Here is a 27,895-nt window from a genome sequence, read left to right on the forward strand (position 1 = left end):
GGTTGTAGACAGCTGTCCCGGCAAGAGAAGGGGCCACACCAGAGGTACACGTTCCTTGATGGCCTCAAAGACGACATCTGGGGCGGGTGCAGGAAGGGTTGTGGCACAGGGACAGGTTAAGGCACCAAGTACTTGAGGAAGGCAGGAGCTCAGTGCCCACGTTTCAGGGTGGGAGACAAGAAGGACAGGGAAGTAGACGTTGCCATCACATAATATCCCATGCACACCATTTATAACACTTTGCATCCCATCAGGGGCCTTGAAAACTGAGCAAGCCTCAAACATAAGGCCAAAAATATGTGAAGTAGTAGTAACCAAACTTTGCTGAGCAGCAGAAACACAGAAACTAAGCTGGTCATTTAAAATCTCCTGGCAAACAAAATACGAGACAGAACTGGGGACTTCCTGAGTTCCTGACTTGCACACCTGTACTCAACAGGCTGCACCTTTCTGGTCAGACAGACATTCCCACATGGTTCTTAGGTTCTGGTGAAACGCACCCGTCGCACCCTGGCCACCGAAGGGAAGAGCTCACAGCATCGCTCTGCCGGTCTCTCTGCTCATCTCACCCACAAAGAACCAGAGCTCATCACCCAGAAGGCTTGAAAAACAGCGATTTAGGCAAAAAAGACAAAAAATAAAGCACATAACCCTTTTCCTGCCCTACCACTCTATTTAGACTAAAACAGAGGGGTTAAGATGGCACTGAATTTTATCTTGGCAGTTTCACGTTAGTTTTCAATAGGTTCTACATACACACCTTTAAAAAATTCTCACATTTTAATTACAATAAGCAAGTATTCAAGTAATGAGAGACCTGTTTATCAGAGACATTTTCTGATTTAGGATGGATGCCTCAAATGCCATGTAAGTGTAATCAAGGCGACGGCACTGGGACACACAGCTTGAGTCATGCACTGAGGCTAGGGCGGCCATCTCTGGCTGGCTGGGGACACTGGCCACAGTGAGCTCTTCAAAGGACACTCCCCCAGTGACCACGCATCAATAGCGCCTCCCAGCTTCCTTAGAACAAACACCCACAATACATAGAACCAGAAGACGGAAGGCCACAAGAAAGCATGCCTGTCACGAAAGAGCTCAGAACGTCACTGCTGAAACAGCCCAGAGAAGTGCTACCGTCAACAGCAGGCCTTGCCGAGTAGCTCTTAGATGAGACACATTCTCTCACGGAGAGGGTTACTGTCCCTCACCCATCCATTATGGACGCAAGCTTCCAAAGCTGATACAAATGCTATGGAAATATCAGGAATCAATCTGCCAAAAATGAACAAGCAAGCAAATAAGTAACAAATGGGTTTTTAAAGGAATTACTGAAGCAAAGCAAGAAAGATAACAAAGGTTACACGCTCTGGGCCTAAATGCTTTTTAAATTAAGGGGAAAATGACTAAGTTTCAACATATACATAACCAAATCAATCTTAATATGAAAATTGTTTCTTGATTCCTGTGCCTACAAGATAACGAACGCTTCCCAAAGCAAGTAAGAGAGGGCAATGAAGAAGTCAGGAATCAGGAATGCACACAAGGCTCTGGTTCTGATTTTATTAAGAGTGGCATCAAGTCCTTCTCCAGCAGGTCAACCGAGCTAGGGGAATCTACTGACACTTTCCACTTGCACAATGGACTCTTTGCATTGCGAGTTTAACAGTCTAAGCCTGAAGAGGATTACAGCAGGCTTCGACAGCAGGCTTCGACAGCCAGCATCAGCAGTCTCCTGAAAGGCTCATGGTCCAATAACCGAGCATGTCCTCCAGGGTGTGGTGCTCCCCGCCGACGAAAGTCCTAGGACCCGGAAACGGTTCTGCACCATAAGTGAATTCTGCAACACAGATGCCTTCTCTACTGAGGAGAGGGAACTCTGCTGTATTAACTGTAGACAGTACCCTGCAATCACGGCACACGCAGCCTGGCAATCGGGCATCGTACCCAGAAGGATAAAGCCACTAACTCCACTTTCAATCTGTCATTCTACTAAGTTTCTTCTCATAAATAATTTATGCACAGATAAACCGTCTGTGTCTCTACATAGAGAGACGGGTGTGCAGCTCTGACCACTGAGACACCCGTGGTCAGTGTGCAGTGGTAAACGTGACAACCATGCATCAATGTCACCCACAGGTGCAGAAACCAAGCACCAGCAATGGCAGAGCCCAGTTTACTGAAGAGCCTTGTAGAGGCTTCGCCCTCCTTCCTCTCACCAGCTCCACTATTTTACGTCAACTAGACCTAGACAGAGCACTCCCTTTTAGTAAATACCACAGCTCCATTTCCAGCAAGTCGAAACCCAGCGTTGCCTCTAAGGGGATAAACAGATGGCCCAGAAGGAGAACCGCATTAAAATATGACGCTGACGAGGGGAGGAATGAGAAAATAAGCCCAGGCACAGTGCTGCTCCCCAAGATCCCGGCAACACCTTCAACAAAGCCAGGCGTCAGGCAGCCATCACCAGGCCCCACTTCTCTGTGAAGGGTCCAGAGAAAACTCGAGCTCTTTTCCTACCTCAGACCAGCAGGTCTAGTCTCTCAGGGCTCTGCAGTCCACACTCCTCAGAGCCCCAGATTCTACGAGATCCAATTGCGTCTCCTGAACTCAGAGTGCTGGCATGGGAAAGAAGCTGGCCCAGAGGTCGGGCTCGTCACCCAGGCCTTACCTGACTTGCTCCCAGGTCTTGGTGGCCAAATGCAGGACCCACAGATCCTTGTAGTGGTAGAACTGCTCTCCATCGGGAGAAGCAAACTCCCCTCCAAAGATCCACAACTGTCCGCCACCTTGAGGCACCACCACCGCCTGTTAAGAGAGGTGACAGGTTAGGATGCAGCTCTCTGCCAGCTCCATGAGTGGGGACCAGCACTGGCACCATCTACCACAGCACCACACAGGGTAGTTTCAGCCGGCACGCACACTCGGCCATCATCTTCTGCCTTTGAGGGGAAAATTCCTGAAAAATTCCTCATACAGCAAATCCGCCTAAGTCAAAAGTCTAATAAACTTTCACGCATTCCTGGTTGCAAAATTAACATCCACTTAGATTTAGACAACCCCATATCCCATTAAAAGGGACACATTTATGTCAAAAGTTCACATTAGTTATAACACAAACTGACAGAGTATTTTCTTTTTATTAAATATCTATAATAAAGCTGTTTACCTGCCCTCATTAACCCCTTTCCTAGCTATTAAGCACTGTATACCTAAAACTACACTAATGAATAAAACATATGTGTACTAGGGAATGCTTATGTAATGTTATTAACGTTTATTTTTAAAAGATTTAAGCATAACAGTAAAGGCAAACGGAAGCAGGGAAAATGATGCCTTCAGGCCACCCGCTGCAGGAAGCGCTCACTATCCTGTATCCTGAACAGCCACTGTCAGCACAGGAGAAGCAGAAGAGAGAGCAGCACGTAAGCCATGCCAACCAGGCACCATGCAACATCAGACTTTCGAGACCCACATGTGCACATTTCAAAGTATTACTGGGCTTAGCAGAATATCAAAACACTTACAGAACAAACGGTCCACAGGCACATCATGAACCAATGTGGCGATCTGAGGGGGGAGGTAACTGAGGATGGGAACTCCAGGGCTCACATCCCATGAGCAGAATTATACTTCACATTCTCAAGGTTACTCACTAACTCATCAAAGATGAAGCAAGAACACCCAACATCCCACACCCCGCATCAGAAATACAAGGATGAAAACACAAGACTTTGCCCAAGCCATCCTGGTGTTCCTACAGTGACCACGTGGTTGAGTTCTCCATCACCCCACAGAAAGCTCCATCTCCACGAGGTGAGGGCAATGTTGACTCTCGATGGGGATTGCTGTGCTAGATCCCCCTTAAGAGGAGAAAAAGCAAGTCAAAGTGTGTGATTAAAAAGGCCTTTCCAGAAAAGGAAAAATATCTGTAAGGGAACATATCTCAGATTGCCAAAATAAGAGCAAATGCTATTTCACATAAGATAACCCTTACCAATGCAAATACAAGAAACACAGATTTGGAGACTTTTAAAGGCAATTTATAGACTATCTAGTCCAGGGCTTTGGCGTTTTGGGTTGGATTGCTGAAGCAGTGGAATTCTTTCTCCAAACAAAAGCCTAAGTGAAGATAAAAGGTGGCACAAATAAAACGGGAACCCCTCCCCTAGAATTCCAGAAGCTCACCTCCTCCTCACCCCATGGACACTCCGATTCCCAGCCCTGACCTCGTTTGGAACACCTGCCCTGTCTCGTCTCCTTCTCAGGGCCTGCGTTCTCTGAGGTTCTGCTGAAGGCCCAGGACTCAGAGGCCACATCAGAACCACCCATGACCGCCTGAACCCACCAGAACCACACAACCCACCGGCTGGTCAGTGACGGACAGAGCCCTCCTCTGTCGAGAACTCATTCCGTGACATACCACTTGGTTCACTGTTTCAATGACAGTCACAACTTGCCTCGTTTTATGGTTAGCTAACCCATAAACCGAGTGTGTGAGGTTTTTCCATTTCACGGAAATGACTTCTCCTGTAAGTACCCCACAAACGTGGGGTGTAATGCTCAGTCAGTCAACCCTTGGCACGGAGCAGGCACTGGGCCAGCCTGCCCTGGGAGTCACCAGCCACGGGGTCCAGGCAGCAAAGCAGATCACGCGGGCATGTCCCTCATGCCAAGGGGGTGCTGATGGGAAACAACCGAGGGGCCTTCTGGCCAGGAGCTTGGAAGCAGTGGCCACAGCAGCAGGCACAGTGTGGCCGGGGCGGGGGAGCACGTCAGGTGCTGCTGGATGCCAGGATGCTCCTGAGCATTCTGTTTGAATGCCTACCTGCTCTCACAGACATCCACACAAAAGCACCCACTGGGCAGGTCAGACGGTGCTTCCCAGGAGGCTCCATCTGTGGGCACCCTCTGAGTACCCCAGAGCTTCCACTGCAGCGCAGGTCCTGCACCCTGCCTAGAGCTTAAGAACACTGCAGAACTGCGGCTCTGTCTCTGATGCCGCTCCTGCCCTGGACTAACTGGAGAGTCCTGGTGGCATACTTACAGGTGACACGACCCCCCCACTCCATTTTCAGTCAGTTTAGTGTGCATCATCTCAGCACAGATGACTGACCTATAAAGGGACAAGCCAGTTTCCTATCACTCTAAAACCCCCGTAGTGCTAGAGGAAAGCAACTCATCATCTCAAGTCTTTAAAGCAGACATGATGATGAGCTCAGGCCCAAATCTAACACATTTTTTTAGTTTTAATGAAGTTAGGTGGTACATTCATGTTACACAATACAATGGAGTTTTGTAATATCATGTTATAGAAGACAATTTAATGCCACAGGATAATACTACAAATAATGCATCAAGTGGAAAGAACAATCTAGAAAAAAATGTGTGAATATATGTATGTGTATACATGTATGTACTCCAACGAATATGAAATACAGATGTGTAGAAATACAAATTATACGTCAGAGAAAAGATGCAAAAAATTTAAATTAGCAGTTCTGGAAGAATGGACATGGACTTTTCCTTTTTATTCTTTTCATTTTTTTCACAATAAATATTTATTACTTACATAATCGGTTTTTAAAGTCATTCTTAAAAAATGAAGTCAAATTCCAGGCAAGAAAACAGAGACTGTAAAAAAGCCAGAGCTCGTCTTCCCATCCCCCATCTCTGTCACAGTAACAGGCCCTCATGTCAGGACTCTAGGGACCATATGAAGGCGGATTGATGGCCAGTGAGGGCTTTGTATTAACTACTCTTCAAAGATAGTGAACATAAAGAAAAAATTAACACATTCCTCAAGAGAAGATTAAATCTATAAAGACACAGGCATAAAACTTCCACTCCTGACCAGGACGGAGCAACAGGTACCACACCAGCCCTCCCAGTGTAAACCAGGAGCCAACTGGACAAAATCCATGAAGCAATACAATCAGACAGAGGAAGTGCAGCACTGTGGTCCCGAGAGACGGTCAACGAGCAAGGTGAGCCCTCTGACTCTGGAGGCAGTGTCTGCACCCTGTTGTGGGGAAAGGAGCCCAAGAGAGCAGGTGGCCTTGCTGAGCTGAAGACACAAAGATCAGTGTTCAGGGGTGCTGAGGCAGCTGGAACTTGCAGGACAGAGTACTGGAGAGAAAGCACCCTGGAAATCTGCATAGGGGGTCCCCCGGAGCCTCTGAACACTAAGCTGCACATCTATAGGGTGCGACATCTATAGGGTGAGACCAGGGGAAGCCGGGCAAAGAACCGCCACTGTGGGGCTGAAAGCTTGAAAACGACCTGAGCTTACACAGGGCTCAGAGACAGGCAAGTTCCAACCAGACAGAGTGAAAAGTGTCACTGAATGCCCAGGGCATTCAGGAGAGAACCCAGAAAGGCTATGGGTTAAGCTGTCCCCAGAGAAAGCCTCAAAATTATCACAATGATCTGCAAGTGACTAAACCACCTGCCAGGACAAAACTCATGATTCACTGATAGATGAAAACAAAATCCACAGGCAGCAGTCACAAAGCCCAGGAGCTAACCACACAGTTCTAGCAGCAAAATGTGACCCATGACAAGGAGAAAGGTCAGTCAATTCTCAGTGAGACGATGAGCAGACAAGGACTGGAAAACCATTATAAATATGTCCAATTACAGGAAAACATGAACATAATAAATAAACATGGAAACAATAATCATGAACCAAACAACTTCTAGAGCTGAAGAATACTGTATGTAAAATGAAAAACTCACAAGTTCACAGCACATCCACTGACCATGAAGGGCAATAAAAGCCATCCAAAATGAAGACAAAAGAGAAAAAAGACTGGGGAAAAAACAAAGGACAGAGATACACTGCCCGTTGGATAACATTAAACAGTCTAACATACATGTAATAGAACCCCCCAAAAATCACAAAGGTACATCAAAATCAAATTGCTGAAAAATCAAAGATAAAGAGAAAATCTTTTAAGCAGCCTTAGGGGGGAAAAAAGACACACTGAATACAGGAGATTAAGATGAGAATGACCACTGACCTCTCACTAGAACGATGTAAGCCAGCAAACAGAACATCTTTCAAGTGCTAAAAGAAAACAGCTGTCAACCTAGAATTCTGTATCTAGCAAAATATCCTTCAAAATGAAAGTAAAATGAAGACATTTTCACTTAGAAAAAGAGCCGAAGAAAACTTGTTTCTAGCAGACCTGCACTTCAAGAAATGGTAAATGAAGTTTTAAGCTGAAGGAACACATTACCAGATGAAAACATAGATCTACACAAAGGAATGAAGTGAGTTAGAAATGGTAAATTTGTAAATCAATGTAAGATATTTTTCTTTCTCATTTTAAAATTTCTTTAAATAATAACTGTCTAAAACTAAAACAATAACATTGTATTGCGAGGCTTCTAAAATATATGGAAAAAAATATATGACAACAACAGCACAAAGGATGGAAGAAGAAAATGTGGGCCTTCTAGTGTAAGGTTCTCACAGCTTATGAGAAGTGGCATAATATCACTTGAAGACAGACTGCCTCAAGTTCATGTATACAGCAAACCCTAGAGCAACTACTACAACAAAACATAAGCAAACAGAGAAGACAAAAAGGGGACATTAAAATACAACCAACGCAAAAGAAGAAAGAGAAAAAGGGATACAGAACAAATGGGACATAGAAAACAAACAGCAATATCAAAAACATGATTGACAGCCATATCAATAAGAACATTAAATATAACAGACAAATATACCAACTAAAAAGCAAAGACTGTCAGACTGGATACAAAAACAAGACCCAACTATGGTGCTGTTTACAAGAAATGCACTTCAAATGTCAAGACACAAATGGGTTAAGAGTAAAAGGATGGAAAAAGATATACCACACAAACACTAATCCTAAGAAATCTGGGGTGGCTGTGCAGACAAAGTAAACTTCAGAATATTATCAGAGATAAGTCAATAATGATATGGACGATGTGAAGACTATCAATCAACTTGACCTAACAAGGACGCTACACACAACAACTGGAGCTTGCACATTCCTTTCAAATATGCACAGAACACATACCAAGACAGACCATATGTACAGACATAGTATAAGTCTCAAAAAATCTTTTCAAAGGATTGAAATCATACAAAGTGCCCTCTGACTGCAACAGAATTAGAAATGAATAACAATAAGGTATCTGGGAAATCTCCAAATATTTGTAAATTAAACAACATACATCTAGATACTGTAACCCACGGGTCAAAGAAGACATCTACAAGCAAATTAGATCATTTCAATCTGAATAATAAAACACATCAAAATTTGTGGGATGCAGCTAAAGCAGTGCCTAGAGGGAAATGTATAGCTTTAAATGTTTATATTAGAAAAGAAGATTTAAAATAAATGATCTACGTTTTCACCTCAAGAAGCTAAAAAAGGCAAATTAAACCCAAAGTGGAAGGAAGGAAACAATAAAGAGTAAAAATTATTGGAAAAGAAAAATGTGTAAACAATAGAGAGAGAGAAAAAAATGAACCCAATGTCAGGAAAATAGGAAAAACTATACAGAAATACTTGAACTAAACACAACTTCTGTTTGGGATCTAATGCTGAGATTTTTAAGTCATCTGGAACTTCTTCTACCTTCTTTCAAGAATGATTTCAAAATTGCTACATGAGAGGTACTACGTGAATTATCTCCCAAACAACTTCAAACGAGAACCATGTTTTAAAGATTAAAATGCAGAAGGCACCTTAATCACCTACTATAACACTAGTCATCTAATACAACGAGGAAATTCAAGTCAAAGAAATCAAGCAAATGACTGGTCACTAGTGTGCTGGTCACGCAGCAATGGCAGACCAACACCTGGGGTCCATACTTCCAGTTCACATCAATACAAAACAATACCCTAGAGAGAGACGCCCTTAAAATGTAACACTTAAAGATAAATCATGATAAAATAAATCTGTATTTCCTGCTAAATTTTTTTTTTAAAGTTCTTAAGGAAATATATAATAAAGTCTTTCTTTACTTGCCATCCCTAAAAACAAAGAAAACGGATTTTAGAGAAAATAAATTCATCTTGTTTTCTTCCCTTATGCAACCAAAGCATGGGTATGACACATCTCGTTAGTATTTTGTTTTCTAGAGTTACTGATGATAAACTAAAACATCTTTACTAGTATTTTCTACAGAAAACTATTTTGCATGCATGTGTCGAAAGAGACAACAAAGAGAAGTCACACTATTGGAAAAATATATAGTTCACTCACCTTCAACAAGGTATGTTTTAAAATTCTAGCTATTTAAAATAATCTGCCCTGTTCAAATATTTTTAATTAGCTATTTAGGGGTAAAAACAATGATACAGCTCTACATAAAAGTAACAAAATAAGAAAAAAGAAAAACTTCCTGGGTTAAGAAAAGAATAATGAATGAAATGGCCAATCTGGGAACTAGCAATAGGATTTTATATCAAACTCAAAGGTTTTAATCTAATCCAAGTTAAATGTTATTTCCAAATTATTTCTATTTCATAACTGTTAAGCAAACGGAATGGAATAGTCTGGTAAGAGGGAACCTAGTTCAAATCACTGATCAGTGCCCAATTTCTCTAAGAACTTTACTTTTATCGAGGTCACTGTCAGGAAGAACTGATCTTATAATAAATATGCAGTACTCTAAAATACCTTGCAGTATAAGAAAAAAAAATTATTTGCTAAAGATACCCACAAAATGCAAATTCACCTCAAAACATAATACAAAAACAAGAGGTTTCAGGCCAATAAGGAAGTCTTAAGGAGGTTACAAGAAGTCACCACACTTTAACAAAACTACTTCCCATAATATCCTCCTAACATAAGCGTTCTTCTTCTTATAGAGGAGACAGCCAAGGTCTGAGCTGGACTACTGTGCCAATCTTCAGAAGACACCCAGCTGGACTCTGGAGGGAATGGCATCACCAGGCTGGAACAGGCTGGAGCCTGGCTTTCCCCTACTGGCTGCTTACTCTCCTCTGCACCGTCAAACCTACCGAGAGTTCATACCCTAGGCTCTCTCATGGGTGATTAATTTGTGTTTGGGAAATAAAGTAACAAAAATAAAACACCTTTAAAAATATATACTCATAGCAGTTTTGAAGAAACTGTTTAAACCGACTGAAAACCAACATTCTCTGGATCTAAGGAAGGCAAAGCACCACCCCGCGAGCAAGTGACCGAGCTCAGCGGCACTGCCCAGGTGCCAGCGAGGCCATCCTTGCCAGCAACCACCTTCCTACTTGTCCCACGAAGCTGAATGTTTCCCAGGCATTTGGGTTTTTTATTATTTGTCTTAATTGGAATAAAATCATGTCTAGAAAACCTTAAGTTCATAACTCTCCCACCAAATGCCAAAAAAGAGCCCAATGGAGTCCAAGATCCCACACAGACTGTGAACGGATTCCGACACCAGGTGCATGCTTCAGCTCCGTGAGAGCCAACGCCTGACAACGCAGGACACCATCAGGACCAGAGGAAACAGAATACGGGAGACCATCAGGAACGGCCAATTTGTCTTACTTGGTCACTGCTTCCCAGCCCTAGAATGGTGCCTCAAGTGTAAAAGACGCTCAGTGTTTCAGAGTGAACGAAACCAGGACTCCTGCAGTGCCGCCTCAGATGGACGGACTGAAGCTCTTATTGAGGTGGAGGCTAACACTTTCTGCAGCTCAAATGGACACTGTCAGTGGAACTCCACTTCTTTCACGAGTAAACCTTTTGTTTATATTAACTATTCTCCATAAACCACCTACTGCTCATTAACACAAAGGCCAATAAGAACACAGACGACTTTTTTTAACCACATGGAACTTTTTTTCTGTTTTATGAGACAATGCATTTTGTTTCAAGTGAGTGTTAGTTATTACTCTGGGAGAAACAAACCATCAAGTGAAGAAGAGGACATGAACTCAAGATCTTCACCTCTTCCTCCTCACCCATTCCTCAGTTCTCAAGAGTCTCTCTCCCTGCTGGCTGTCCCCAACAGCCCAGGAAGAAGAGGAGGAACACTCCCTTCTTCTCTCCCAGGAAAAGGTGGACGGAGAGGAGCACGCAGCTGAAGCATGCACCGGTCCTTCTGTCCTACATCCAGCAGACATTATGACCTTTTACTCTCTCCCTGGGCTGTACGCATTTTAGAAAAGGCCATCTAAACTCTCAAACTACACACTAAAAATACTTCACCCCACCCCAATCCAGGATCTAAGAGAAAAGAATGCAGCGTGTATGTATAAGCTTTCTCTTTCTACTCCTTTCGTCCCCTAATTGACTGAAGACAAGATAAAGAACACAGCTTCTAACATCATATTCATAAACTAGTCTATAATGAGGAAACTCTTACATCCCAGAAGTTAACGCAGTAGAATTTGAAATACAATGACCTTTAGGCAAAGATTTTATAATAATTTACTGTTTCCCATTGCTCTGATTCATTGTGAAATTCACAAGTAAACAGCAAGCCAACCTTAATACCAGTACATCATTAAGCCATAAACTAATAAAGTCCTCCTAAGGCATGCCTATGACTCAGAGTCCACCAAGCACCCTGCCAAAATAACTGATTTAAAAAATCTCAGACTTTTTGTGTGTGTGTGTGTGAGGAAGATTAGCCCTGAGCTAACATCTGTCGTTAATCCTCCTCTTTTTGCTGAGGAAGACTGGCTCTGGGCTAACATCTGTGCCCATCTTCCTCCACTTTACATGGGATGCCGCCACAGCACGGCTTGACAGGTGGTGCATCAGTGCGCACCCGGGATCCGAACCCGGGGCCACCCAGTGAAGCGCGTGCACTTAACTGCTAAGCCACCAGGCCGGCCCACTCAAAGACTTTTTAAGACACTAATTCTTCAACGACACAGTTTATAACTGTGAGTAAAATGGATAAGAAAAGAAACACAACAGAAGCCCCTGAGGCTGCATTATGTGACGTGGGCACAGAGTGTGACTGCTCCATCAGGACATGAGCAATCGGGGCCCAGGAATCTGACGAGGCATCCGGGAGGGTTGGGGACTTGCAGTGCTCACCACAGGACAGGGCTCAGTCCTGAGCTTGGAGGGCTGGGGCAGATTATTCATTCTCAAGAACTGGAGTAGGCTCGATGGACTCAGACTTCTCAAGATCCATTTATTAACATCCAAGCTTATGAAGATCTGATTTTTAAACCAGAAATCAAGTGCATTCCTCTCTTCCAGAAGATGAAGCAGTCCTAATGCCCGCAAGCCTTCATGTACACGAGACGTTCATGCAGGGCAGGCAGGCAGGTCCTCCTCTCAGACCCAATTTCAGATCAGTAGGCTACTCCTGAGCATAGAATCAGAAAAGGAGAACCACAGACTGTGGAGGGATGTTTTAATGACACCACAGTAGGCAGATACCATGATCTTTCTCCAAATTGAAGAGGTATCACTCAATCAAATTGTTTTTTGAGCCCCGATACTGTTCCAAGTACTGGATTATAATAATGAACGAGGAAGACGAAGTGCCCGTCCTCCTGGAGCTGATGCAGCCTGAAACAAGGACCCTTCCCTGACAGGATCACAGCTCTGACAGAGCTCTCCTGGGTGATGATGAGCCAACAGCATGTGCTGCTCCTTCCTTATTCCCGGTTATAACTCATCTCATTCTACAATAATTATTTTCCAAACACCATTCACACCTATCTCTGAACATTCTGTAGCCTCGTTTTCACCTTTCTAGTCACCAGATCTTGGACCTACAGGGGCCTCTCTCACTCAAATGGAGAAGGAGCACTTTGCTGACTGTACACACCAGGCACCACACTAGGTACTTTTATCTGGATTATTTCATATGATCTTCGCACCACCTGGAGGGGCAGGTGCTCCTCTCCTTGTCTTACAGGTAAAGACACTGAAGTGCAAAGCAGCTTAGTAACAAGTCCAACTTAGAAACAGTGGAGCGGGGATGATGTGCAAGGCCCGGTCTCTCTGTACCAGGTGGCCTGTCATTCACCAACTCGGAAAGTCCATAACAGAATCCTCAGAGTAAAGCCCCAACACAGAAAGACACACACCTGGTGAGCACAGCGTCTCGGAGGTGGATTGGGGATTTCAACTTTGGTCCAGGTGTCCTTCTTGATATTATAGATATACAGTTCATTATACAAAAAAGTCTGTAGAAAGGAAGAGGAGCTTTAGTATCACAAATGATGCTTCCACGCAAGTGACAGTAAGGGGGAAGGGTCTCCACCACTAGCTTTCCTACAGCAATATAAATCGTATCAATGCAGGGCACCGTACAGCTGGTCCCCTGGATCCTTTGGGATGATGACACAAAGAAAAAGAGTGTCTCTCCACCTGGCAGGGAAGGTGAAATTCTGCTTTTGTAACTATTTCATATACAATTCTGAAATACAGGTCTTTCTGGCCTGTTCAAAAATAAAAATGAGCTCCACAATTTATCAGCACTTTCCCTACTCAAAACAACTGTGGAAACCCATCATGAGGAAGAACAGCACGAACAATCAATCTGAATGAGCAGCGTGCTGGGCAACCTCAAGCAGGCGGTAAGAGGAGTGACCGCAAAGGTCACTAAAGGATCCTGGTGGCCTGTCAAGGACAACGTTGCACGCCAGTCCTGACAGCTTAGGAGGTCGCACACACAGGAGGGGAGTTAAAGCACAAATGCATATTTGGTATCTCTGCTTTAATTTTACTCCAAATGAGACCCACGGAAATTTGGGGGAAAAGAAAAAATAAATACTTTACTTTTTGGCCATTGAAATATTCACCTCCGAAAAGGATTAATTCATCTTTCTCAGGATGAGCAGAGAGCGAGGCATTTAACCTGCAAGAGTTAAAAGCAGCAGATCAATACAAACTGAACCACTTGATGCCCAGTGTGAGAGCCACACTCCTTTCCATCAGAGCTTCACCACAGAGGATGAGCATTTTGAAACTTTTGTGAAAGAGGAGCCTGGCGCTGAGAAGAGAAGCTAAGCACCACCCTTAACAGCAGCCTCACGGTCACAATACTAATACCCAAGTTCACCCTCCCAGGAGGGTCCGAGACCCAGGCTACTCACACAGCATCTGGCTAAAAATCATCAGGTTGTGAGAAGTCTCCAGGCTCCTCCTTATGTGCCAAATTTTCCAGAACTGTCCTATCTAAGGGTCTATCCACTTAAATCACAATCAAAACTGTTCTAAAAAGTCCAGTATTTAAGCATTTCAATTTCCATCCCAGATACCTTCCACCCAGAAAATGCAAATAATTTCTACTTATTTCACACGAGGACATAAGAATAGCTATAAGGAAATTATAAACACACCCTGACCACTTCAGTAGGACGTAAGGAAAGACGGTGACTGGGAGGGCCAATCACTGGAAAACACACTTCTTTCAAACTTCTCTAGAGTGGTGTCCCCTAAGATGCATTCCATAACACTCATTCCAAAACCAAAAAAAAGGGCCGGCCGCGTGGCTTAGCAGTTAAGTGCACGAGAGCTCCGCTACTGGCGGCCTGGGTTCGGATCCCAGGCGCGCAGCAACGCACCACTTCTCCAGCCATGCTGAGGCCGCGTCCCACATACAGCAACTAGAAGGATGTGCAACTATGACATACAACTATCTACTGGGGCTTTGGGGGGGAAAAAAAGGAGAAGGATTGGCAATAGATGTTAGCTCAGGGCTGATCTTCCTCACAAAAAAATAAATTAATAAATAAAACTGTTTAAAAAAATAAAATTAAATTAAAAAAAGCAAAAAACGTTTCAAGGTCAAGTAAGTTTGGGAAATCTGAAAACTATTTTTCTCTTGGAGATTTATTGTATACAGAAACATTTTATAAGCTGAGAAATTCTGCAGGAAAGAAACCAGTGTTAAAATAGTACAGCCGCTGTGGAAAACAGTCTGGTGGTTTCTCAAAAACTTAAACACAGAATTACCATATGGCCCAGCAATTCCACTCCTAAGTATATAGCCAAGAAAACTGAAAACAGGGACCCAGATACCTGTACCGCAACGTTCATTACAGCATTATTCACAATAGCCCAAAGACGGAAACAACCCAGGTGTCCATCAGTGGATGAGCGGATAAACAAAATGTGGTTTATCCATACAAAGGAATATTATTCAATCTTAAAAAGGAATGAAGTCCGGATTCGTGCTACGACGTGGACAAATTTTGAGGACACTATGCTAAGTGAAAGAAGCCAGTCATAAAAGGACAGATGTTCTATGACTCCACTCACATGAAACATCTAGTATAGGCATAGAGGGACAGAAGGTAGAGTGGAGGTCACCAGGGGCTGGGGGAGGGGAATGGAGTGACTGCTTAATAGGTATCAAGTTCTTGTCTGGGGTTATGAAAATTTTTGGAAATAGATGGTGGTAGTGGTTGCACAGCACTGTGAATATAAGTAATCCCACTGAATTGTCCAGTTAAAAATGGTTAAAATGGCAAATTCTATGTTATAGGTATTTTACCCACAATAAAAAAATTCAAAAAAAATGGAAACCAGTGTTTGCCAAAGGTCTTTGACCTTGCATCTTTTTTTCACTTAACACTTATTAATTTTCTGTGGAAAAGTAATGAACACAACCTGAGAAACAACACTTCAGTTTAGGCCCAGAGCACCCAAGTGTCACTGCCATCCAGACTGCACCCGCCACCTCCTCTGGGTCACAGATGCACAGGCACCAAGAAGCACCAATGCGCTGAGCATCTCGTCTTCACTGCCCCATTAAATTACACCTGAGCAATACTTGGGGCTAGACACACTTACAAAACTTGGTAATCGTCATGGTTTTTTTCCCCCATAATAAGAGGGAGAGGCAGGAGGTGAGAAGTTGCTAAGGTTACCAACCAATAGGTCTTAATCCTTTTACATCTTGGCTCCAAAAACTGCTCCCTTTTGTCAGGGAGCATTCGCAGCTGACCCAAGGAATTGCCAACATTTCAAATTATATTGTGGCATTAAACCTGTCTTTTTGGGCAACTTTACTTTAGGAAAAGTTCTCAAATATCATCCCTCCCAAAAAAATCAATCCACATTCAAAGTGGCTTCCCTCAGGAGCGCTGTGCATACGAAGTCTTAAAGATCTCAAGGATGGATTCCCTTTAACAATTCAAATGTTATCATGACTTTAAGTTTTCCACCTGTGATAGGCACTTTTAAAATAACCTTAGGAACCAAAGAAAAGCTCCTTGGGATAACACTTGATTCCACAAATTGTCACCAGTTGGAGAGTTTTCAAACCTGGTGCAATGTCCCTGAGGAGCAGCTGTGCTGAGACCTTATTTCCATGTTTCTGCATGACAATAAAGCTGAATAGCCTCACTCTCCTTCTTCACAAGAAAGTGGAAAAAAAAAAGTTTTGTGGGAGCTGATCTGGAACGGCGTTTTAACGACGAAAACGTCCCAAGTGCCTGGTTATTTATGAAAACATGGTGCCGATTTAAAGCAGTTTTCCAATTTATACAAGAAAAGGAAACTGCCAGAAACTCTAATGAAGAGTCCGTGCTCGCTTACCTTGGAGAAGGTGGAGAGCAGGGCGTTTCCACGATCTGAGTCTTTTTGGCATCTAGCGTCTGGAAGTGGGCTATGAGAGCTTCAAGGTCTTCCTAAAGGCAGACAAGCAGTCACACGTGAGACATTTTCTTAAATCCTACTACGTGGCCAAAAGTCTGTGTCAGCTTTCCACCGTCTACCTGACGTGACCAGGGTCCTGTCACATCCATGAGTTAGAACATGTTCCTTCCATTTTAAAGGCACAGAATCTGACACACGTAAAAATACTCAGAGCTTGACGAGCAGTATTCTTGGAAGTGTAGACACATGCACACTACAGGAATCAGCTCATTCCAAACCCTCACGCTCCCTCCGAAGGGCCTTCCACTTAGACAAGCCCACCCTGACTTCAGGCCAGCACCTCCAGCCACCCCCGGAAACCCAGGCCTGGGCCACCCTGTCAGCCTGCTTTGCTGTCTGTATGGCAGTGTCTGATATGTCTCTTGCTCATCTATTTATTTTCTGTTTCCACCTCTCTCCCACCAAAATAACAAAATATAAGCTCCAAGCGAGCAAGACTTGTTAGTCTGCTTAGAACAGCACCTGCTGGGTGGGGGCTTGGCAACTATCAACTCAGCCAATCTGTGTAAGGTCTCTATCGTTACAACTGCAGAGACAGATTTAGAAATTAAGGTGCCCATTGACTTGCACTGCGGGGCAGCACTAGAACCTGGTCTTCCTACCCCACCCCCCTCAAGCCAGTGCCCGTTTTCCTGCGTTTACTAGTGACCCCTGCCCCAACCCCAGGGATGCATGGCCTGTCCGTCATGGGGAAGGGCTCCTCTCCTTAGTCTCTTCCTGAATGCTCACTCCCCTCACTTGCTCATGCTGAGACCTGGGATCTGTCCCACCTGCCTGCCTTCCCTCCTCCACCCTCCCTCTCACACATTCCTGGTTCCACATTCTGCACTGAGGGTAGGTTAGATGTCCTTCCTGCACCTACAGACACTTCCAGACCATTCTTCCTCCCTCGCCTCCCTCTCCAGCCTCACGTCCCACACCATCTCCTCACTCTCCTGGTTGCGCTGACTTCTTCTCAGTTCCTTTAGCCAGAACACCACACTCCCTCGGTCTGAACAGCTTACCACACCCGCCATCTCCCCCGTGTGTGTCCCCTTCACCTCCCTGGATGCAGCCACTGTCTGGAATGGGGTGCTCATTACTCACGCATTTCTTTATACTTTTACTACACATTATGTATCTCTAAGCAATATAGATTGATTTACATTTCTTAATTCCATGTAAATGGTCTCATATTGTACCTTCTCTCGCAACTTGCTTTTTTGCTCAACACTGCTGAATGAACAGTTTTGATACTCTGTCTTCATTTGCTTTCACTGTGGCAGAGCTACCACCCCACACAGCTTCTCTATCCATCCTGCTTATGCACATCAGGGTCAATTCCAATTTTTCGTTTTTACAAACAAAACTACTATGGCCATTCTCGTACCTGTCTTGGTTTAGCTGGGGGCAGTTTTTCCAACGTAAACCTTTAGGCGTGTAACTGCTAGGCTGTAGCTTCCACTTTTCTAGACAAATCAGGGTCCAAAGCGACTCTACCAATTTTCACCCTCACAGCAGTCCATGGAAGCATCTGTTGTCCCGCCACTTCTGTGTGGGTAGTTACCTAACAGCTGTCCTAATCCCTAACACCACATCCCTAACACAAAACACGCTGCATTGGGTACTCAAGACAAATTACTGAACAACTGGAACATTAAAGAAAAACCTGGAGAGAGAAGGGACTGCTGGAGTTGAGAGCTCTGGGTCTTCTGTCATTCACCTAAGAAATTATCCTCCTTAAGGCAGAAGGGAAGAGGAAGACAAGTGGGTGCAAGAAGCAGCGGGAACCAGGGGCAGCAGGTCTGAAGGAAGAGCTGCTGTATCGGTCCTGGTGCAAGCTGGCATTAGCGCCCACCAGGCTAGGTGGGCCCGTAATGCATTTCAGCCCACTCCCACGAGGACTGGAGCTTCCAGGGTGTCTGTGTTGGGAGCAGGCTTGGTTGCTCCATTCGTTAGGAGCACAGGCTCTGCCACTGGGTGACCAGCTTCAACTCCCACCTCTTCCACTTCTTGCCAATTAATCCAGTACCCTCTCCACGTGCCTGAGAACAAATTCTTGCCAGACTATAATAAGGTCTACGAGCCAGGTGAGCTTCATTCCTACTCCTCTCAAGTAGCACGTCTCAAACAGCTGAGCATCACAATTACTGGCCTGGGGGCTAGTGGCACAGGTGGCCTAGTCAATGAAAGCCTCTCCAAGGTGACAATAAGCTGAAAGAAAAAAATGAGCCAGTCACAAGAAGAATGTGGCTAAGGGAGAGTCAAAGACCTGGAGCAGAAAGAACTGGGCATATCTGAGACACTAACAGAGAGCTGGTGTGGCTGGAGTGAGCTCGAGGAGAAAGAGCTGGAGAGGCAGGCAGAAGCCAGGATGAAGAACGGGGGCTTCAACATGGACAGTGCAGAAGGGAGAGGAATCCATGCAACAGCCAAGAGAAGGTGAGGTATCAACCAGGTCTCTGAGACACGAGTTCTGTGGAAAGCAGAACTCCAAGCTGTCCCCAAGACCCCCCCCCTTAGTCTCTCAGACGTGAAATGCTGAGACAGCACTCTCGGGATTAGGTTATGTTCCGTGACACAGCTGACTTTAAGAAAGGGATAGTATCAGGGGCTGGCCCAGTGGCATAGTGGTTAAGTTCGTGCGCTCTGCTTCAGTGGCCCAGGGTTCACAGGTTTGAATCTGAGGTGCGGATCTACGTATCACTCACCAAGCCGTGCTGTAGTGGCATCCCACATACAAAATAGAGGAGGATGGGCATGGATTAGCTCAGGGCCAATCTTCCTCAGAGAAAAAAAGGGGCCAGATTATCTTCTGCTGACCTAATCAGATGACCAGGGATACTAAAGGTTTGTTTTGAAGATTAATGGAGATAACATGCAAAGTCCCAGGTCCCAGACCTGACAGGCTCTCTCCACAGGGAAGCTACTGTTATAGTCATCCAAGTACTGGGCACTGTGGGGAGATACGAAGATGAGTGAAAATCACAGTGAACAGTTAGTTACCGAGTGCTTACCAAGTGCCAAGCTTTCTTCTAAAGACACCACACAGACTAACTGGCTTCCTGTGCCACAACCCTACCAGGCAGTGCACTCACTACCCCTATTTCACACATGAGAAACCAAGGCACAGAGAGGTCATGCTCCTCTGAGGTCTTCCAGGTAGTTGCGGCAGAGACGAAATTCAAAGCCACACCCTGTGGCTGCAGAGCCCGTGCACTTAACTGGTCAAGAACGTGAGAACATTAGAGCCCAGAGACAGAGGGAGGCAAGAGACAGATGAGGAAATGGAGACAGGAATATTTAGGAAGAAAAGGGCAAAGGAAGGTGGTCAAGAGCTCTGGACTGGGGACGTCTGGCCCAATTCCAGCTCCACGCGGGTTCACAGGGTTCACAGCAACGTGACCCTGAGCTGTGGAACCTGTCAGCTTCTGGTTTCCTGTCAGATGGGGACGCCAAAGCTACCTAACTCACTTGGAGTGAGGATTAAAGTCCAGACAGCACAGTGCTGAGCAAACACTGATTAACCATTATAAACTGCCCCAGGCTAGGGATCCCAGGAGCGACGGTCAGCAGAAAGCACAACTCTCAACTCTAGGTTCACCCCTGATCCATCTGCAGACCCTGCTGTGTGTGGGGGGGGGGGAGAAAGAGAGGGAGGGGGAGGAGGAGGGAGAGAGGGGGGAGAGAGAGGGAGAGGAAGAGGGAGGGAGAGGAAGAGGGAGGGAGGGAGAGAGGGAGAGGGAGGGGAAAAGGGAGAGAGGAAGGAAGGCAGGCGGAGAAAGAGGGAGGGAGAGAAAGAAAACAGTGGCGGTCACCATAACTATTACGGAATGCCCCACGGTTCCACTCCCTTCTCCACAACGCTCACTGCTCGGGGCCGCCGCGAGGATCGTTCACCCTCTTCTCAAAGATGAGGAGTGGGATTCAGAGTTAAGGCCCTCGCTCCCCGACTACACCCTTGCAGAGGCGCGCCCACTCCCTGGGTCCCCCACACTAACTGCCGGCCCCCCAGCACCCAGCAGAGCAGAGCCCGGCACCGCGCGGGGCCCGGGACGAAGGCAGCAGCGCCGAGAGGAGCAGGGCAGGGCGCGGAGGGGGACGCGCGCCCGGGTTCCTGTCTGCCGGCCCCGCTCACCTCCTCCTTCCGCGAGCGCTTGGACACCTTCTTCTCCATCTTGGCGGCCGTCTTCTCCGCCCCACGGCCCTTCTTCTCCTTCTTGCCCTTCTTGCCCATTGCGCCGGGTCCCAAGCAGCGCCGGCACTCCCAGGAAGACGAGGAGCAGCGCGCTGCAGAATCGGCAAGGCGTGCTCGCGGGGGCGCGGCCGGCGCGCAGAAACGCGTCACTTCCGGCCCGCCCCGCGCACGCTTCCGGGTAGACAGGCCCCGGAGCCCGGATCCAATTTTGCCCGGTGCTTGAAAACCGGTATGGGGGCTTCCGGTTCTGAGTGGCGTCCGCTTGAAAGTAGCCAGGCCGCGCCCCTTGTCTTCTCGGACCGTCCTCAGCTGTCCCAGGGGACTCGGTCCCTGTCGTTTTCGGAGCTACCGATCCTGGGCAGGAAGGCCGGCTGTAGTGTTTACTATATTTAGGCAAATTGCTTAGCCCAGTGTAGACCCACGTTTTTTCTACCTTGGACCTTTTTTCACAATGATTGCTGTGGCTTCATTCGCCAGAAAGATGTTCATACACTTCCAAGGATTTTCAGACCCCAAGTGAAGACAATCCCTTCCCCGGCACAAAATGCCACGATGCTGTGTTAGGTCCTGAGGATGTTGTGCTGAAATGAAAAACTCGGTCCTACCATTGCGCTTTCTATGCGACTGTCCTCATCACGTGGTTGAAACCTTGTTTATGACTCGTTTTACAATTTCCATGAGATTCCACTCAGTCTCGCATGCCCTTGCTTACTCAATTGCCTCTGGCTAGGAGCAAAGGGATTTACCTCAGGAGATGATCAATGACTTAATCTCCTGGCCCCGTGTTCCTTGAAGCATACTGTACCTTGGAATGCAAGGACATATCTCATTCATCTGCCACCATGCCCTAATCTTTGAGACTAACCTAATACTTTGTCCTTTGACATTTCTATAGTATAGTAGAATAGCTAAAATCGTATATAATGCCCAGCACAGACCCTTGCACTGCAGCTCTTTACTGCCCATGGGTTCTGTCCCTGTGCTGAACACACAAAAAAAGGTGGACGAATGAATGAGCAGCTCGTGTCTGAAAATTCTGTTTCGACTCACGACTCAGCAGCCCCACATCACTCAGATATCCTGTGTTAGAGGACTTTGTTTCTCCATCAGTAGAACAGGGCTCATGACACCCCCTCCAAGGGTAATCAGCTTACCAAGCCTGAGAAAAACTGCCTTCTAGGAAATTATACTCTAGGATTTGACCAAATGACATAATACACGGGAAAACCATTTGTAGGACATGGAATGCTATGGTTTGGAGAGAACAGAGTGAAAATGCTTATTACTACTTGGAAGATGTCATAGTTGGGCTTCTAATCAAGGAAAGAGGACAAATTAAGGACAAGGACAAGCGAAAAATTGGCAAAAGGAAAGCATGAATCAGGAATTGATCTAGTTTCTTACTTCGTAAGTGAACCGCTACAGGGCTCAGCCCTAAAGAAATTGCCTTAGATCCAGTTGATTACCAATCACTGAGCAGCCAGAGAGGAATGCTTTTCCAAACAACTCCAACCTTTGTTCAGAAGCCTACTTCTCTAAGAAGAAGAGTAAAATTTGGGGAAACTATGGGAAGAAAGGGTAGAATAGGATTCAGCTGCCACTATCTCCAGCACAGCTTGTAGACTAGGAGAACACGTGTGATGATAGGAAAACAAGAACCAGGTAGAAGCTGATCAGAAAGGAGCTGCAGAATTTCACAGACACCTGGCTCCTGAGCCTCCAGGCATAATCATCTTTGACAGCGAGCTACAAAAGTCTAAGTCCTCACTATTGGCCTAGGAATTGTTACTTTCTCTCTAGTGCCAGAGACTTTAAGAACATACCTAATCCTTTTATACTCTCCTAAGAATACTGGGTAACCTTGAGGCAGTGCACTTGAAGTAAAATGGCCCTTCAGTCACACTGCATCTGTCTGCAATATGTTACAGTGGTCCCTTCTCAAGGGCTGCAAAAGGGGGAGCGTATTCCCATGGAAGATTTAGAAGGATCTGGTAGACACAGGTTTAATATTTTTATTATCTGAAAGAATCTTGAAGCTAAATTGGAAGGCTCTTGGATTATATGTTGTGGTGATTTACGTAGGGTTCAAATTCTTATTGCCCAGAAAGAAAGAGAATAGAACATTTACAATGAGACCAGTATCCTAAAATAGTAAAAGATTAAGTACAGCATCCTTTCTCATGAAATTCACATTTTGAAACTTTAATGGATTATCTTAAATCTACTATATCATTAACTTTTAGCCTGTGTACTTTTGTGTGGCCAGGCGCCCTCTGCTGTCTTCAAGTTGAAATCCAGAAGAGAATAAAAATACTAATTGTGGACCTACTTAACTTCTAATTACCCTCACCACAAATAAGCAGTGTAATTGGAAAGATCTTCCAAGTAAGATATAAATGAGGTGATTCTTTGCACATTTCCCATCTGGAAAGTAAGAATATTAAACTCGCCCACCTACTACATATAATTCCTGGGAGGATCAAATGAAATAATGAAAACCTTAGAAAAGTAAAAAGCAAAATACAAATTTAAGAGAGTTTATGTGTTGTGAAATGAGGTCATGATTTTGAACTGACTGACGATCATTTCGTTTACCAACATTAATTGGATGCTACAACATGTGAACATTGTTCCAGAACAGATGAGATAAAAAACAGAAGACCCAGCCGCCGCTTCCAGCAGGTTTTGTTCTAATGAGACAAACATGATGACGTTCCTCAAATGCTTGTCAAATGAAGCAGGGAATAAGGAAGGAAGGAGAAAGTGAAATCAAATCATCGTTTCATATATTTTGTCTGGTTGTCTAGTTGTCTGAGGGGAAGAGTGAATCCAGTCTTGTTGCTCCAGTGTGGCTGAAAGCAAAATTCTCTCCTCTTTGGGGTTAAAGTGTGCTGTTTAATTTCCAATTATTTGGAGATCTTTTGGTTATTTATTTCTAATTTAATTCATTGATTCGATATAACTAATAGCTTAGTGCTCTCAATTTTTCATTAAATATTGCTTCAGCTGCATCCTACAAATGTTAATACATTGTGTTTTGATTTTCATTCACTTTGAGATGCTTCCTAATTTCCCTTTTGATTTCTTCTTAGACCCCTGGCTTACTTAGAAATGTGTTAGTTTCTAGACATTTGGAGGTTTTCCAAAGATCTTTCTGGAAAGTATTTTTTTTTCCTCTAACTGCTTTTATGACTTTAGCTTCATCTGTATTACTCTGCAGTTCGACTAAAATATGTTTAGATATTAATTTCTTTTTGTTTATCTTGCTTGGGAATTGGTAGTCTTCGTGAAGCTGTGGATGGCGGCTTTATCACGTCCGGGAATTTCTCTGTCATTTTCTCTTCAGCGAATGCTGTTGCTCCTTTCTCTTTCTCTTCTTCTTCTGGAGCCCCGATTAAAGACATGCCATCCTTTCTCATTCTCCCTTCCAGGTCTCTTAACCCCTCTTCATTTTGCATCTGTTTGTCTCTCTGTGCTGCATTCTGGATAATTCTTTCTGACTTATCTACTAGTTCATGGATTCTTTGCTTGGCCCCATCAAATCTGTCTAACCTTTCCATATAATTTTTAATCATGATTGGTATATTTTCAAAGGTTCTATTTCTTTTCTCTAGGTCACTTTTATAGCTTCCTGTTCCCTGTGGATATTTTCGAGCTTGTCTTTTATTTCCTTAAATAAAGTAAGTACTTTAATCGGTTTGTGCTGCAATAATGCTGTCCATTATTTTTGGAGAACTGCTCATGAATATCCTTTGAAAGATTTCAGTGAAATCATCTTTCTCCAGAGGGGAATGGCTTTTGATTCTTCCAGACAACCATGGGCACTGCCAGGTCATGACATCCTGAGTCCAGATTTGTGGCTTAAGGTTTTTTTTGACAACCTAGGTGATGCAAATTTAGGCTGAAAATCTAAGGAAGGACTGGGATGTGGTTACAATATCTCAGGGATCTTGCCTCCCCACCCAGCTCAGCACTGAGGTGACTTCCTTGTGGTTCCCAAGGTACTGGAGACAGAGTTACTTCTGCTTCCCCCTCATCCTGCAGGCACAGCTCTTGAGATTTCAGCTTAACCCGCAGGGGATCTCCTCAGATCCTACCAGGGGCAGCCTTGGATTGGATGATTTTTTTCCCTTGCCCATTGAGGCTGTCAAAACCGAAGTCAAAGGTGGCAATGCTTGCTCATTCCTGGAAGCAAAAGCCATCCCAGGGCCCAGTTTCTACCCAATTTTTTTGTTTCTACTTAGGTTCTGATTCTGTGATTCTTTACTCCTTGTTAGCTTTCTGAAGCCTTTGAGAGGACTTGTTTCAACATTTATCCAGCATTTTTTAGTTGTTTCGAATGAGAGGATTGGTCCAAATAACTGAGTCTACCATATTATGGCATGGCTTCATTTTTCAAATGGTATTTTTCAGTGTGTAATTAATATTTACAAATTTTTAAAATTTGGAAAATACAGATAAGTATAAGAAGAAAACCTCAAAGTCACCTATCGTCATCCCCTCTCACATACAACAATCTTAGCCTTTTGGGAAATTTCCTGCTGACTGATATTAAGCAAAGATCTGTGTTACAGTTTCACTCATCTGCCTGGCAGATTGTAATTAGGCCATGAGCCTTGCGTTTTACCCCTCTGAGCCTCCAGGTTCGTGTCTGTGTCTTGGCAGGAAGGTCCCCTAAAGCTACCGAATGATAACCTAAAAATAAAGAGCCAAAATGAGAGGCAAAGAGACATTTATTTTGGGAATCAAAGAATTGCAATTCGGAGAACACAGATTCAGGTAGAAACCCAAATAATGTCCCACTAGGAAGTAAAAATCAGGGGCTTTTATTTTATTTTTATTTTTTTGTGAGGAAGATCAGCCCGGTGCTAACATCTGCCAGTCCTCCTGTTTTTTTTGGAGAGGAAGACTGGTCCTGGGCTAACATCCGTGCCCATCTTCCTCCTCTTTATATGGGACACTGCCACAGCATGGCTTGCCGAGAGGTGCTGCGGTGCGCGCCCGGGATCTGAATCAGCGAACCCTGGGCCGCCACAGCGGAGTGCGCGCACTTAACTGCTTGTGCCACTGGGCCAGCCCCAAAATTGGGGGCTTTTAAAGGCAAGGAGGGGAGATTGTATTACAAAGAATTTTAATTGGGGTTGGGGGCAGAAGCTAGTCTCAGCTAAACATTGATAGACTATCGATTCTATCTTCAGAAAGCCCACCAGCCTCAGTCTTTGTGATCAGGATGTCCGTCCTCCCATTGACTTCTCAAACAATTGTAAAAACTATGGCCGTTTTGGCTCAGTCCGAAGGTTTGGCCTTGTCCAAGGTTCAAGACAGCAAGGCAGTTTCTCTGGACAGGCAGCTCCAACTCCATTTTAAAATGGCTCCACTGATGTCGTTTTTGACGCCAAACACAGCCCAAAGTCGGCTTTCCTGCCTGCAGCGATCAGAGACAACAGACTAGAGAAAATAGAGTATTCTAAAGAGGGCAAGTCTGTCCCCAGTGCTAAATTTGTTTCTAAGAACGTAAAACTCCTTGACCAAATAGTTGAAGATGTTGATGATTCTTTAGGTAAGTTGACTTTTAAAATCCCTATAATATCACTATTTTGAGCATCTGGCTCTTTAATCCTGCCTAACTCAGAAACCAGCTCAATTTTCAAGCCCAGTCATCTCATAGTCTTAGGGTTCATAGCGGTAGCCCCTTAAATTCCAGCTGCCTGACTATAAAATAGATCACACCCACTAAAGCCTCCTAATTCTCTTTTCTCTCCCTGTTCATCCACATGCCTCTGATCTCAGACCATCTGGAGGAGGCCAGGTGTTAACCCTTCAGGGAAGCACAGTTCTGAAACCTACATTCTGGGCACGGTGCTAACCACATTCTTCTATTCTTGGCTGACTAGAAAATGATGCAATTAGTATAAAAGAGGTGCAACAAACGCTTCTTCTACATCAGAATTTGAGGTTTGGTAAGTTGTAAGAGGCAGGCGGAAACTGGATTGGAGAATTGATCATGGGTTGCTGGTATTTCAGAGACATGCCAGGAATGGCATTCATGCTATCTGATTTCAGGGTAAGTCAAGATTTTCCCATTAACGCACTTCCTCTAATGGTCCCAAGAATACGATAGAAACTTATTGCATCATAATGCTCCACGTGCTCTATCTCTCTCCTCTAGACTTTAATCCCCGTCAGGCCTTGTCTTATTCACTTCTGTATCCCCAGGATAAGAGTGTTGCACTATTTGTTAAATGTTAATAAATTATGAATAAATGGTGAATGAGTAAAGTCCCCAAGTGACTCACAAAGGGACACAGAGAACATTTATCTGGCATGGTCAGAGGAGGGCAACAGTTTTGTCTGTCAAATGTTTTAGTTAGTATAATGTACTGTACTAAGATCACCCATTCCCAAAGACTGAGAACCACACACATTTGAAATCAAAACTCAAGCGAGATAAAAATGAAGATTTAGATGGGTCAAGCAGAGGAACATAGGACCGATGAATAAATTTACAGTTGATAGAATGAGAGATAAGCCAGTTCTGACGCATTTTGAATGAGATGCAAAGCCTGTCTTCCCTACGAATGGACTCTGACCACGTGAGGTGCGACAGGCTCATTGCCAACCTTTAATTCTGATCCTTAACATCCCCATCAACGAATCTGGTGTCGGCACTCACTGATTCATCTCTCGTATTTGCCTGTCTGCTTGCCTGCCTCCTTCCTTCCTTCCTTTTTATTTTTTGCTCTAGCCTAAAAGGAAGGCCTGGGCTGGGCAGAAGGGAATTCTGCAGCCATGGGCCCTGGAAACACTTGCAATGCTGAGAGAAAAACACCAAGTAGGTTATTCCAGGGAGGGTGGAAGCTGATCCAGTGCAACATTGTGATGCCTGTGAAACTGCTGTGAGGCCCCCAGGCTCCTTCTCTGTCGCCGGGCCCCTCCCTCATGGGACTCTACTCCAGCCCCTAACGTCCTGTCAAAAGGTCTCCGAGGTCCCAGTCTCTCAAATATCCTCTGTCTGTGAGGATTCAGTTAGCTAATGATTTTATGAGTTGTGTAGATTGCTCCACGTTATATGTCACTAGGGAAATGCCAG

At 44.7% G+C, this 27,895-nt stretch overlaps 1 protein-coding gene across 1 annotated transcript in view; it reads right to left on the bottom strand.

Moving 5' to 3' along the window:
• The window catches only part of KLHDC4 (kelch domain containing 4), a 49,061-nt gene extending 28,151 nt beyond the window's left edge, over positions 1-20,910 (bottom strand). The window contains exons 1-5 of the mRNA XM_058528438.1: positions 20,746-20,910; positions 16,509-16,600; positions 13,743-13,821; positions 13,049-13,147; positions 2,672-2,808 (exon numbers count right to left, since the gene is read on the bottom strand). Coding sequence (XP_058384421.1) covers positions 2,672-2,808; positions 13,049-13,147; positions 13,743-13,821; positions 16,509-16,600; positions 20,746-20,844 — 506 coding nt within the window. The 5' untranslated portion in view covers positions 20,845-20,910. The remainder of the gene's footprint in view (positions 1-2,671; positions 2,809-13,048; positions 13,148-13,742; positions 13,822-16,508; positions 16,601-20,745) is intronic.
• Positions 20,911-27,895: the final 6,985 nt, after the last annotated feature.

The sequence above is a fragment of the Diceros bicornis genome, chromosome 32 (genome assembly GCF_020826845.1).
Source record: "Diceros bicornis minor isolate mBicDic1 chromosome 32, mDicBic1.mat.cur, whole genome shotgun sequence".
Classification (NCBI taxonomy): domain Eukaryota; kingdom Metazoa; phylum Chordata; class Mammalia; order Perissodactyla; family Rhinocerotidae; genus Diceros; species Diceros bicornis.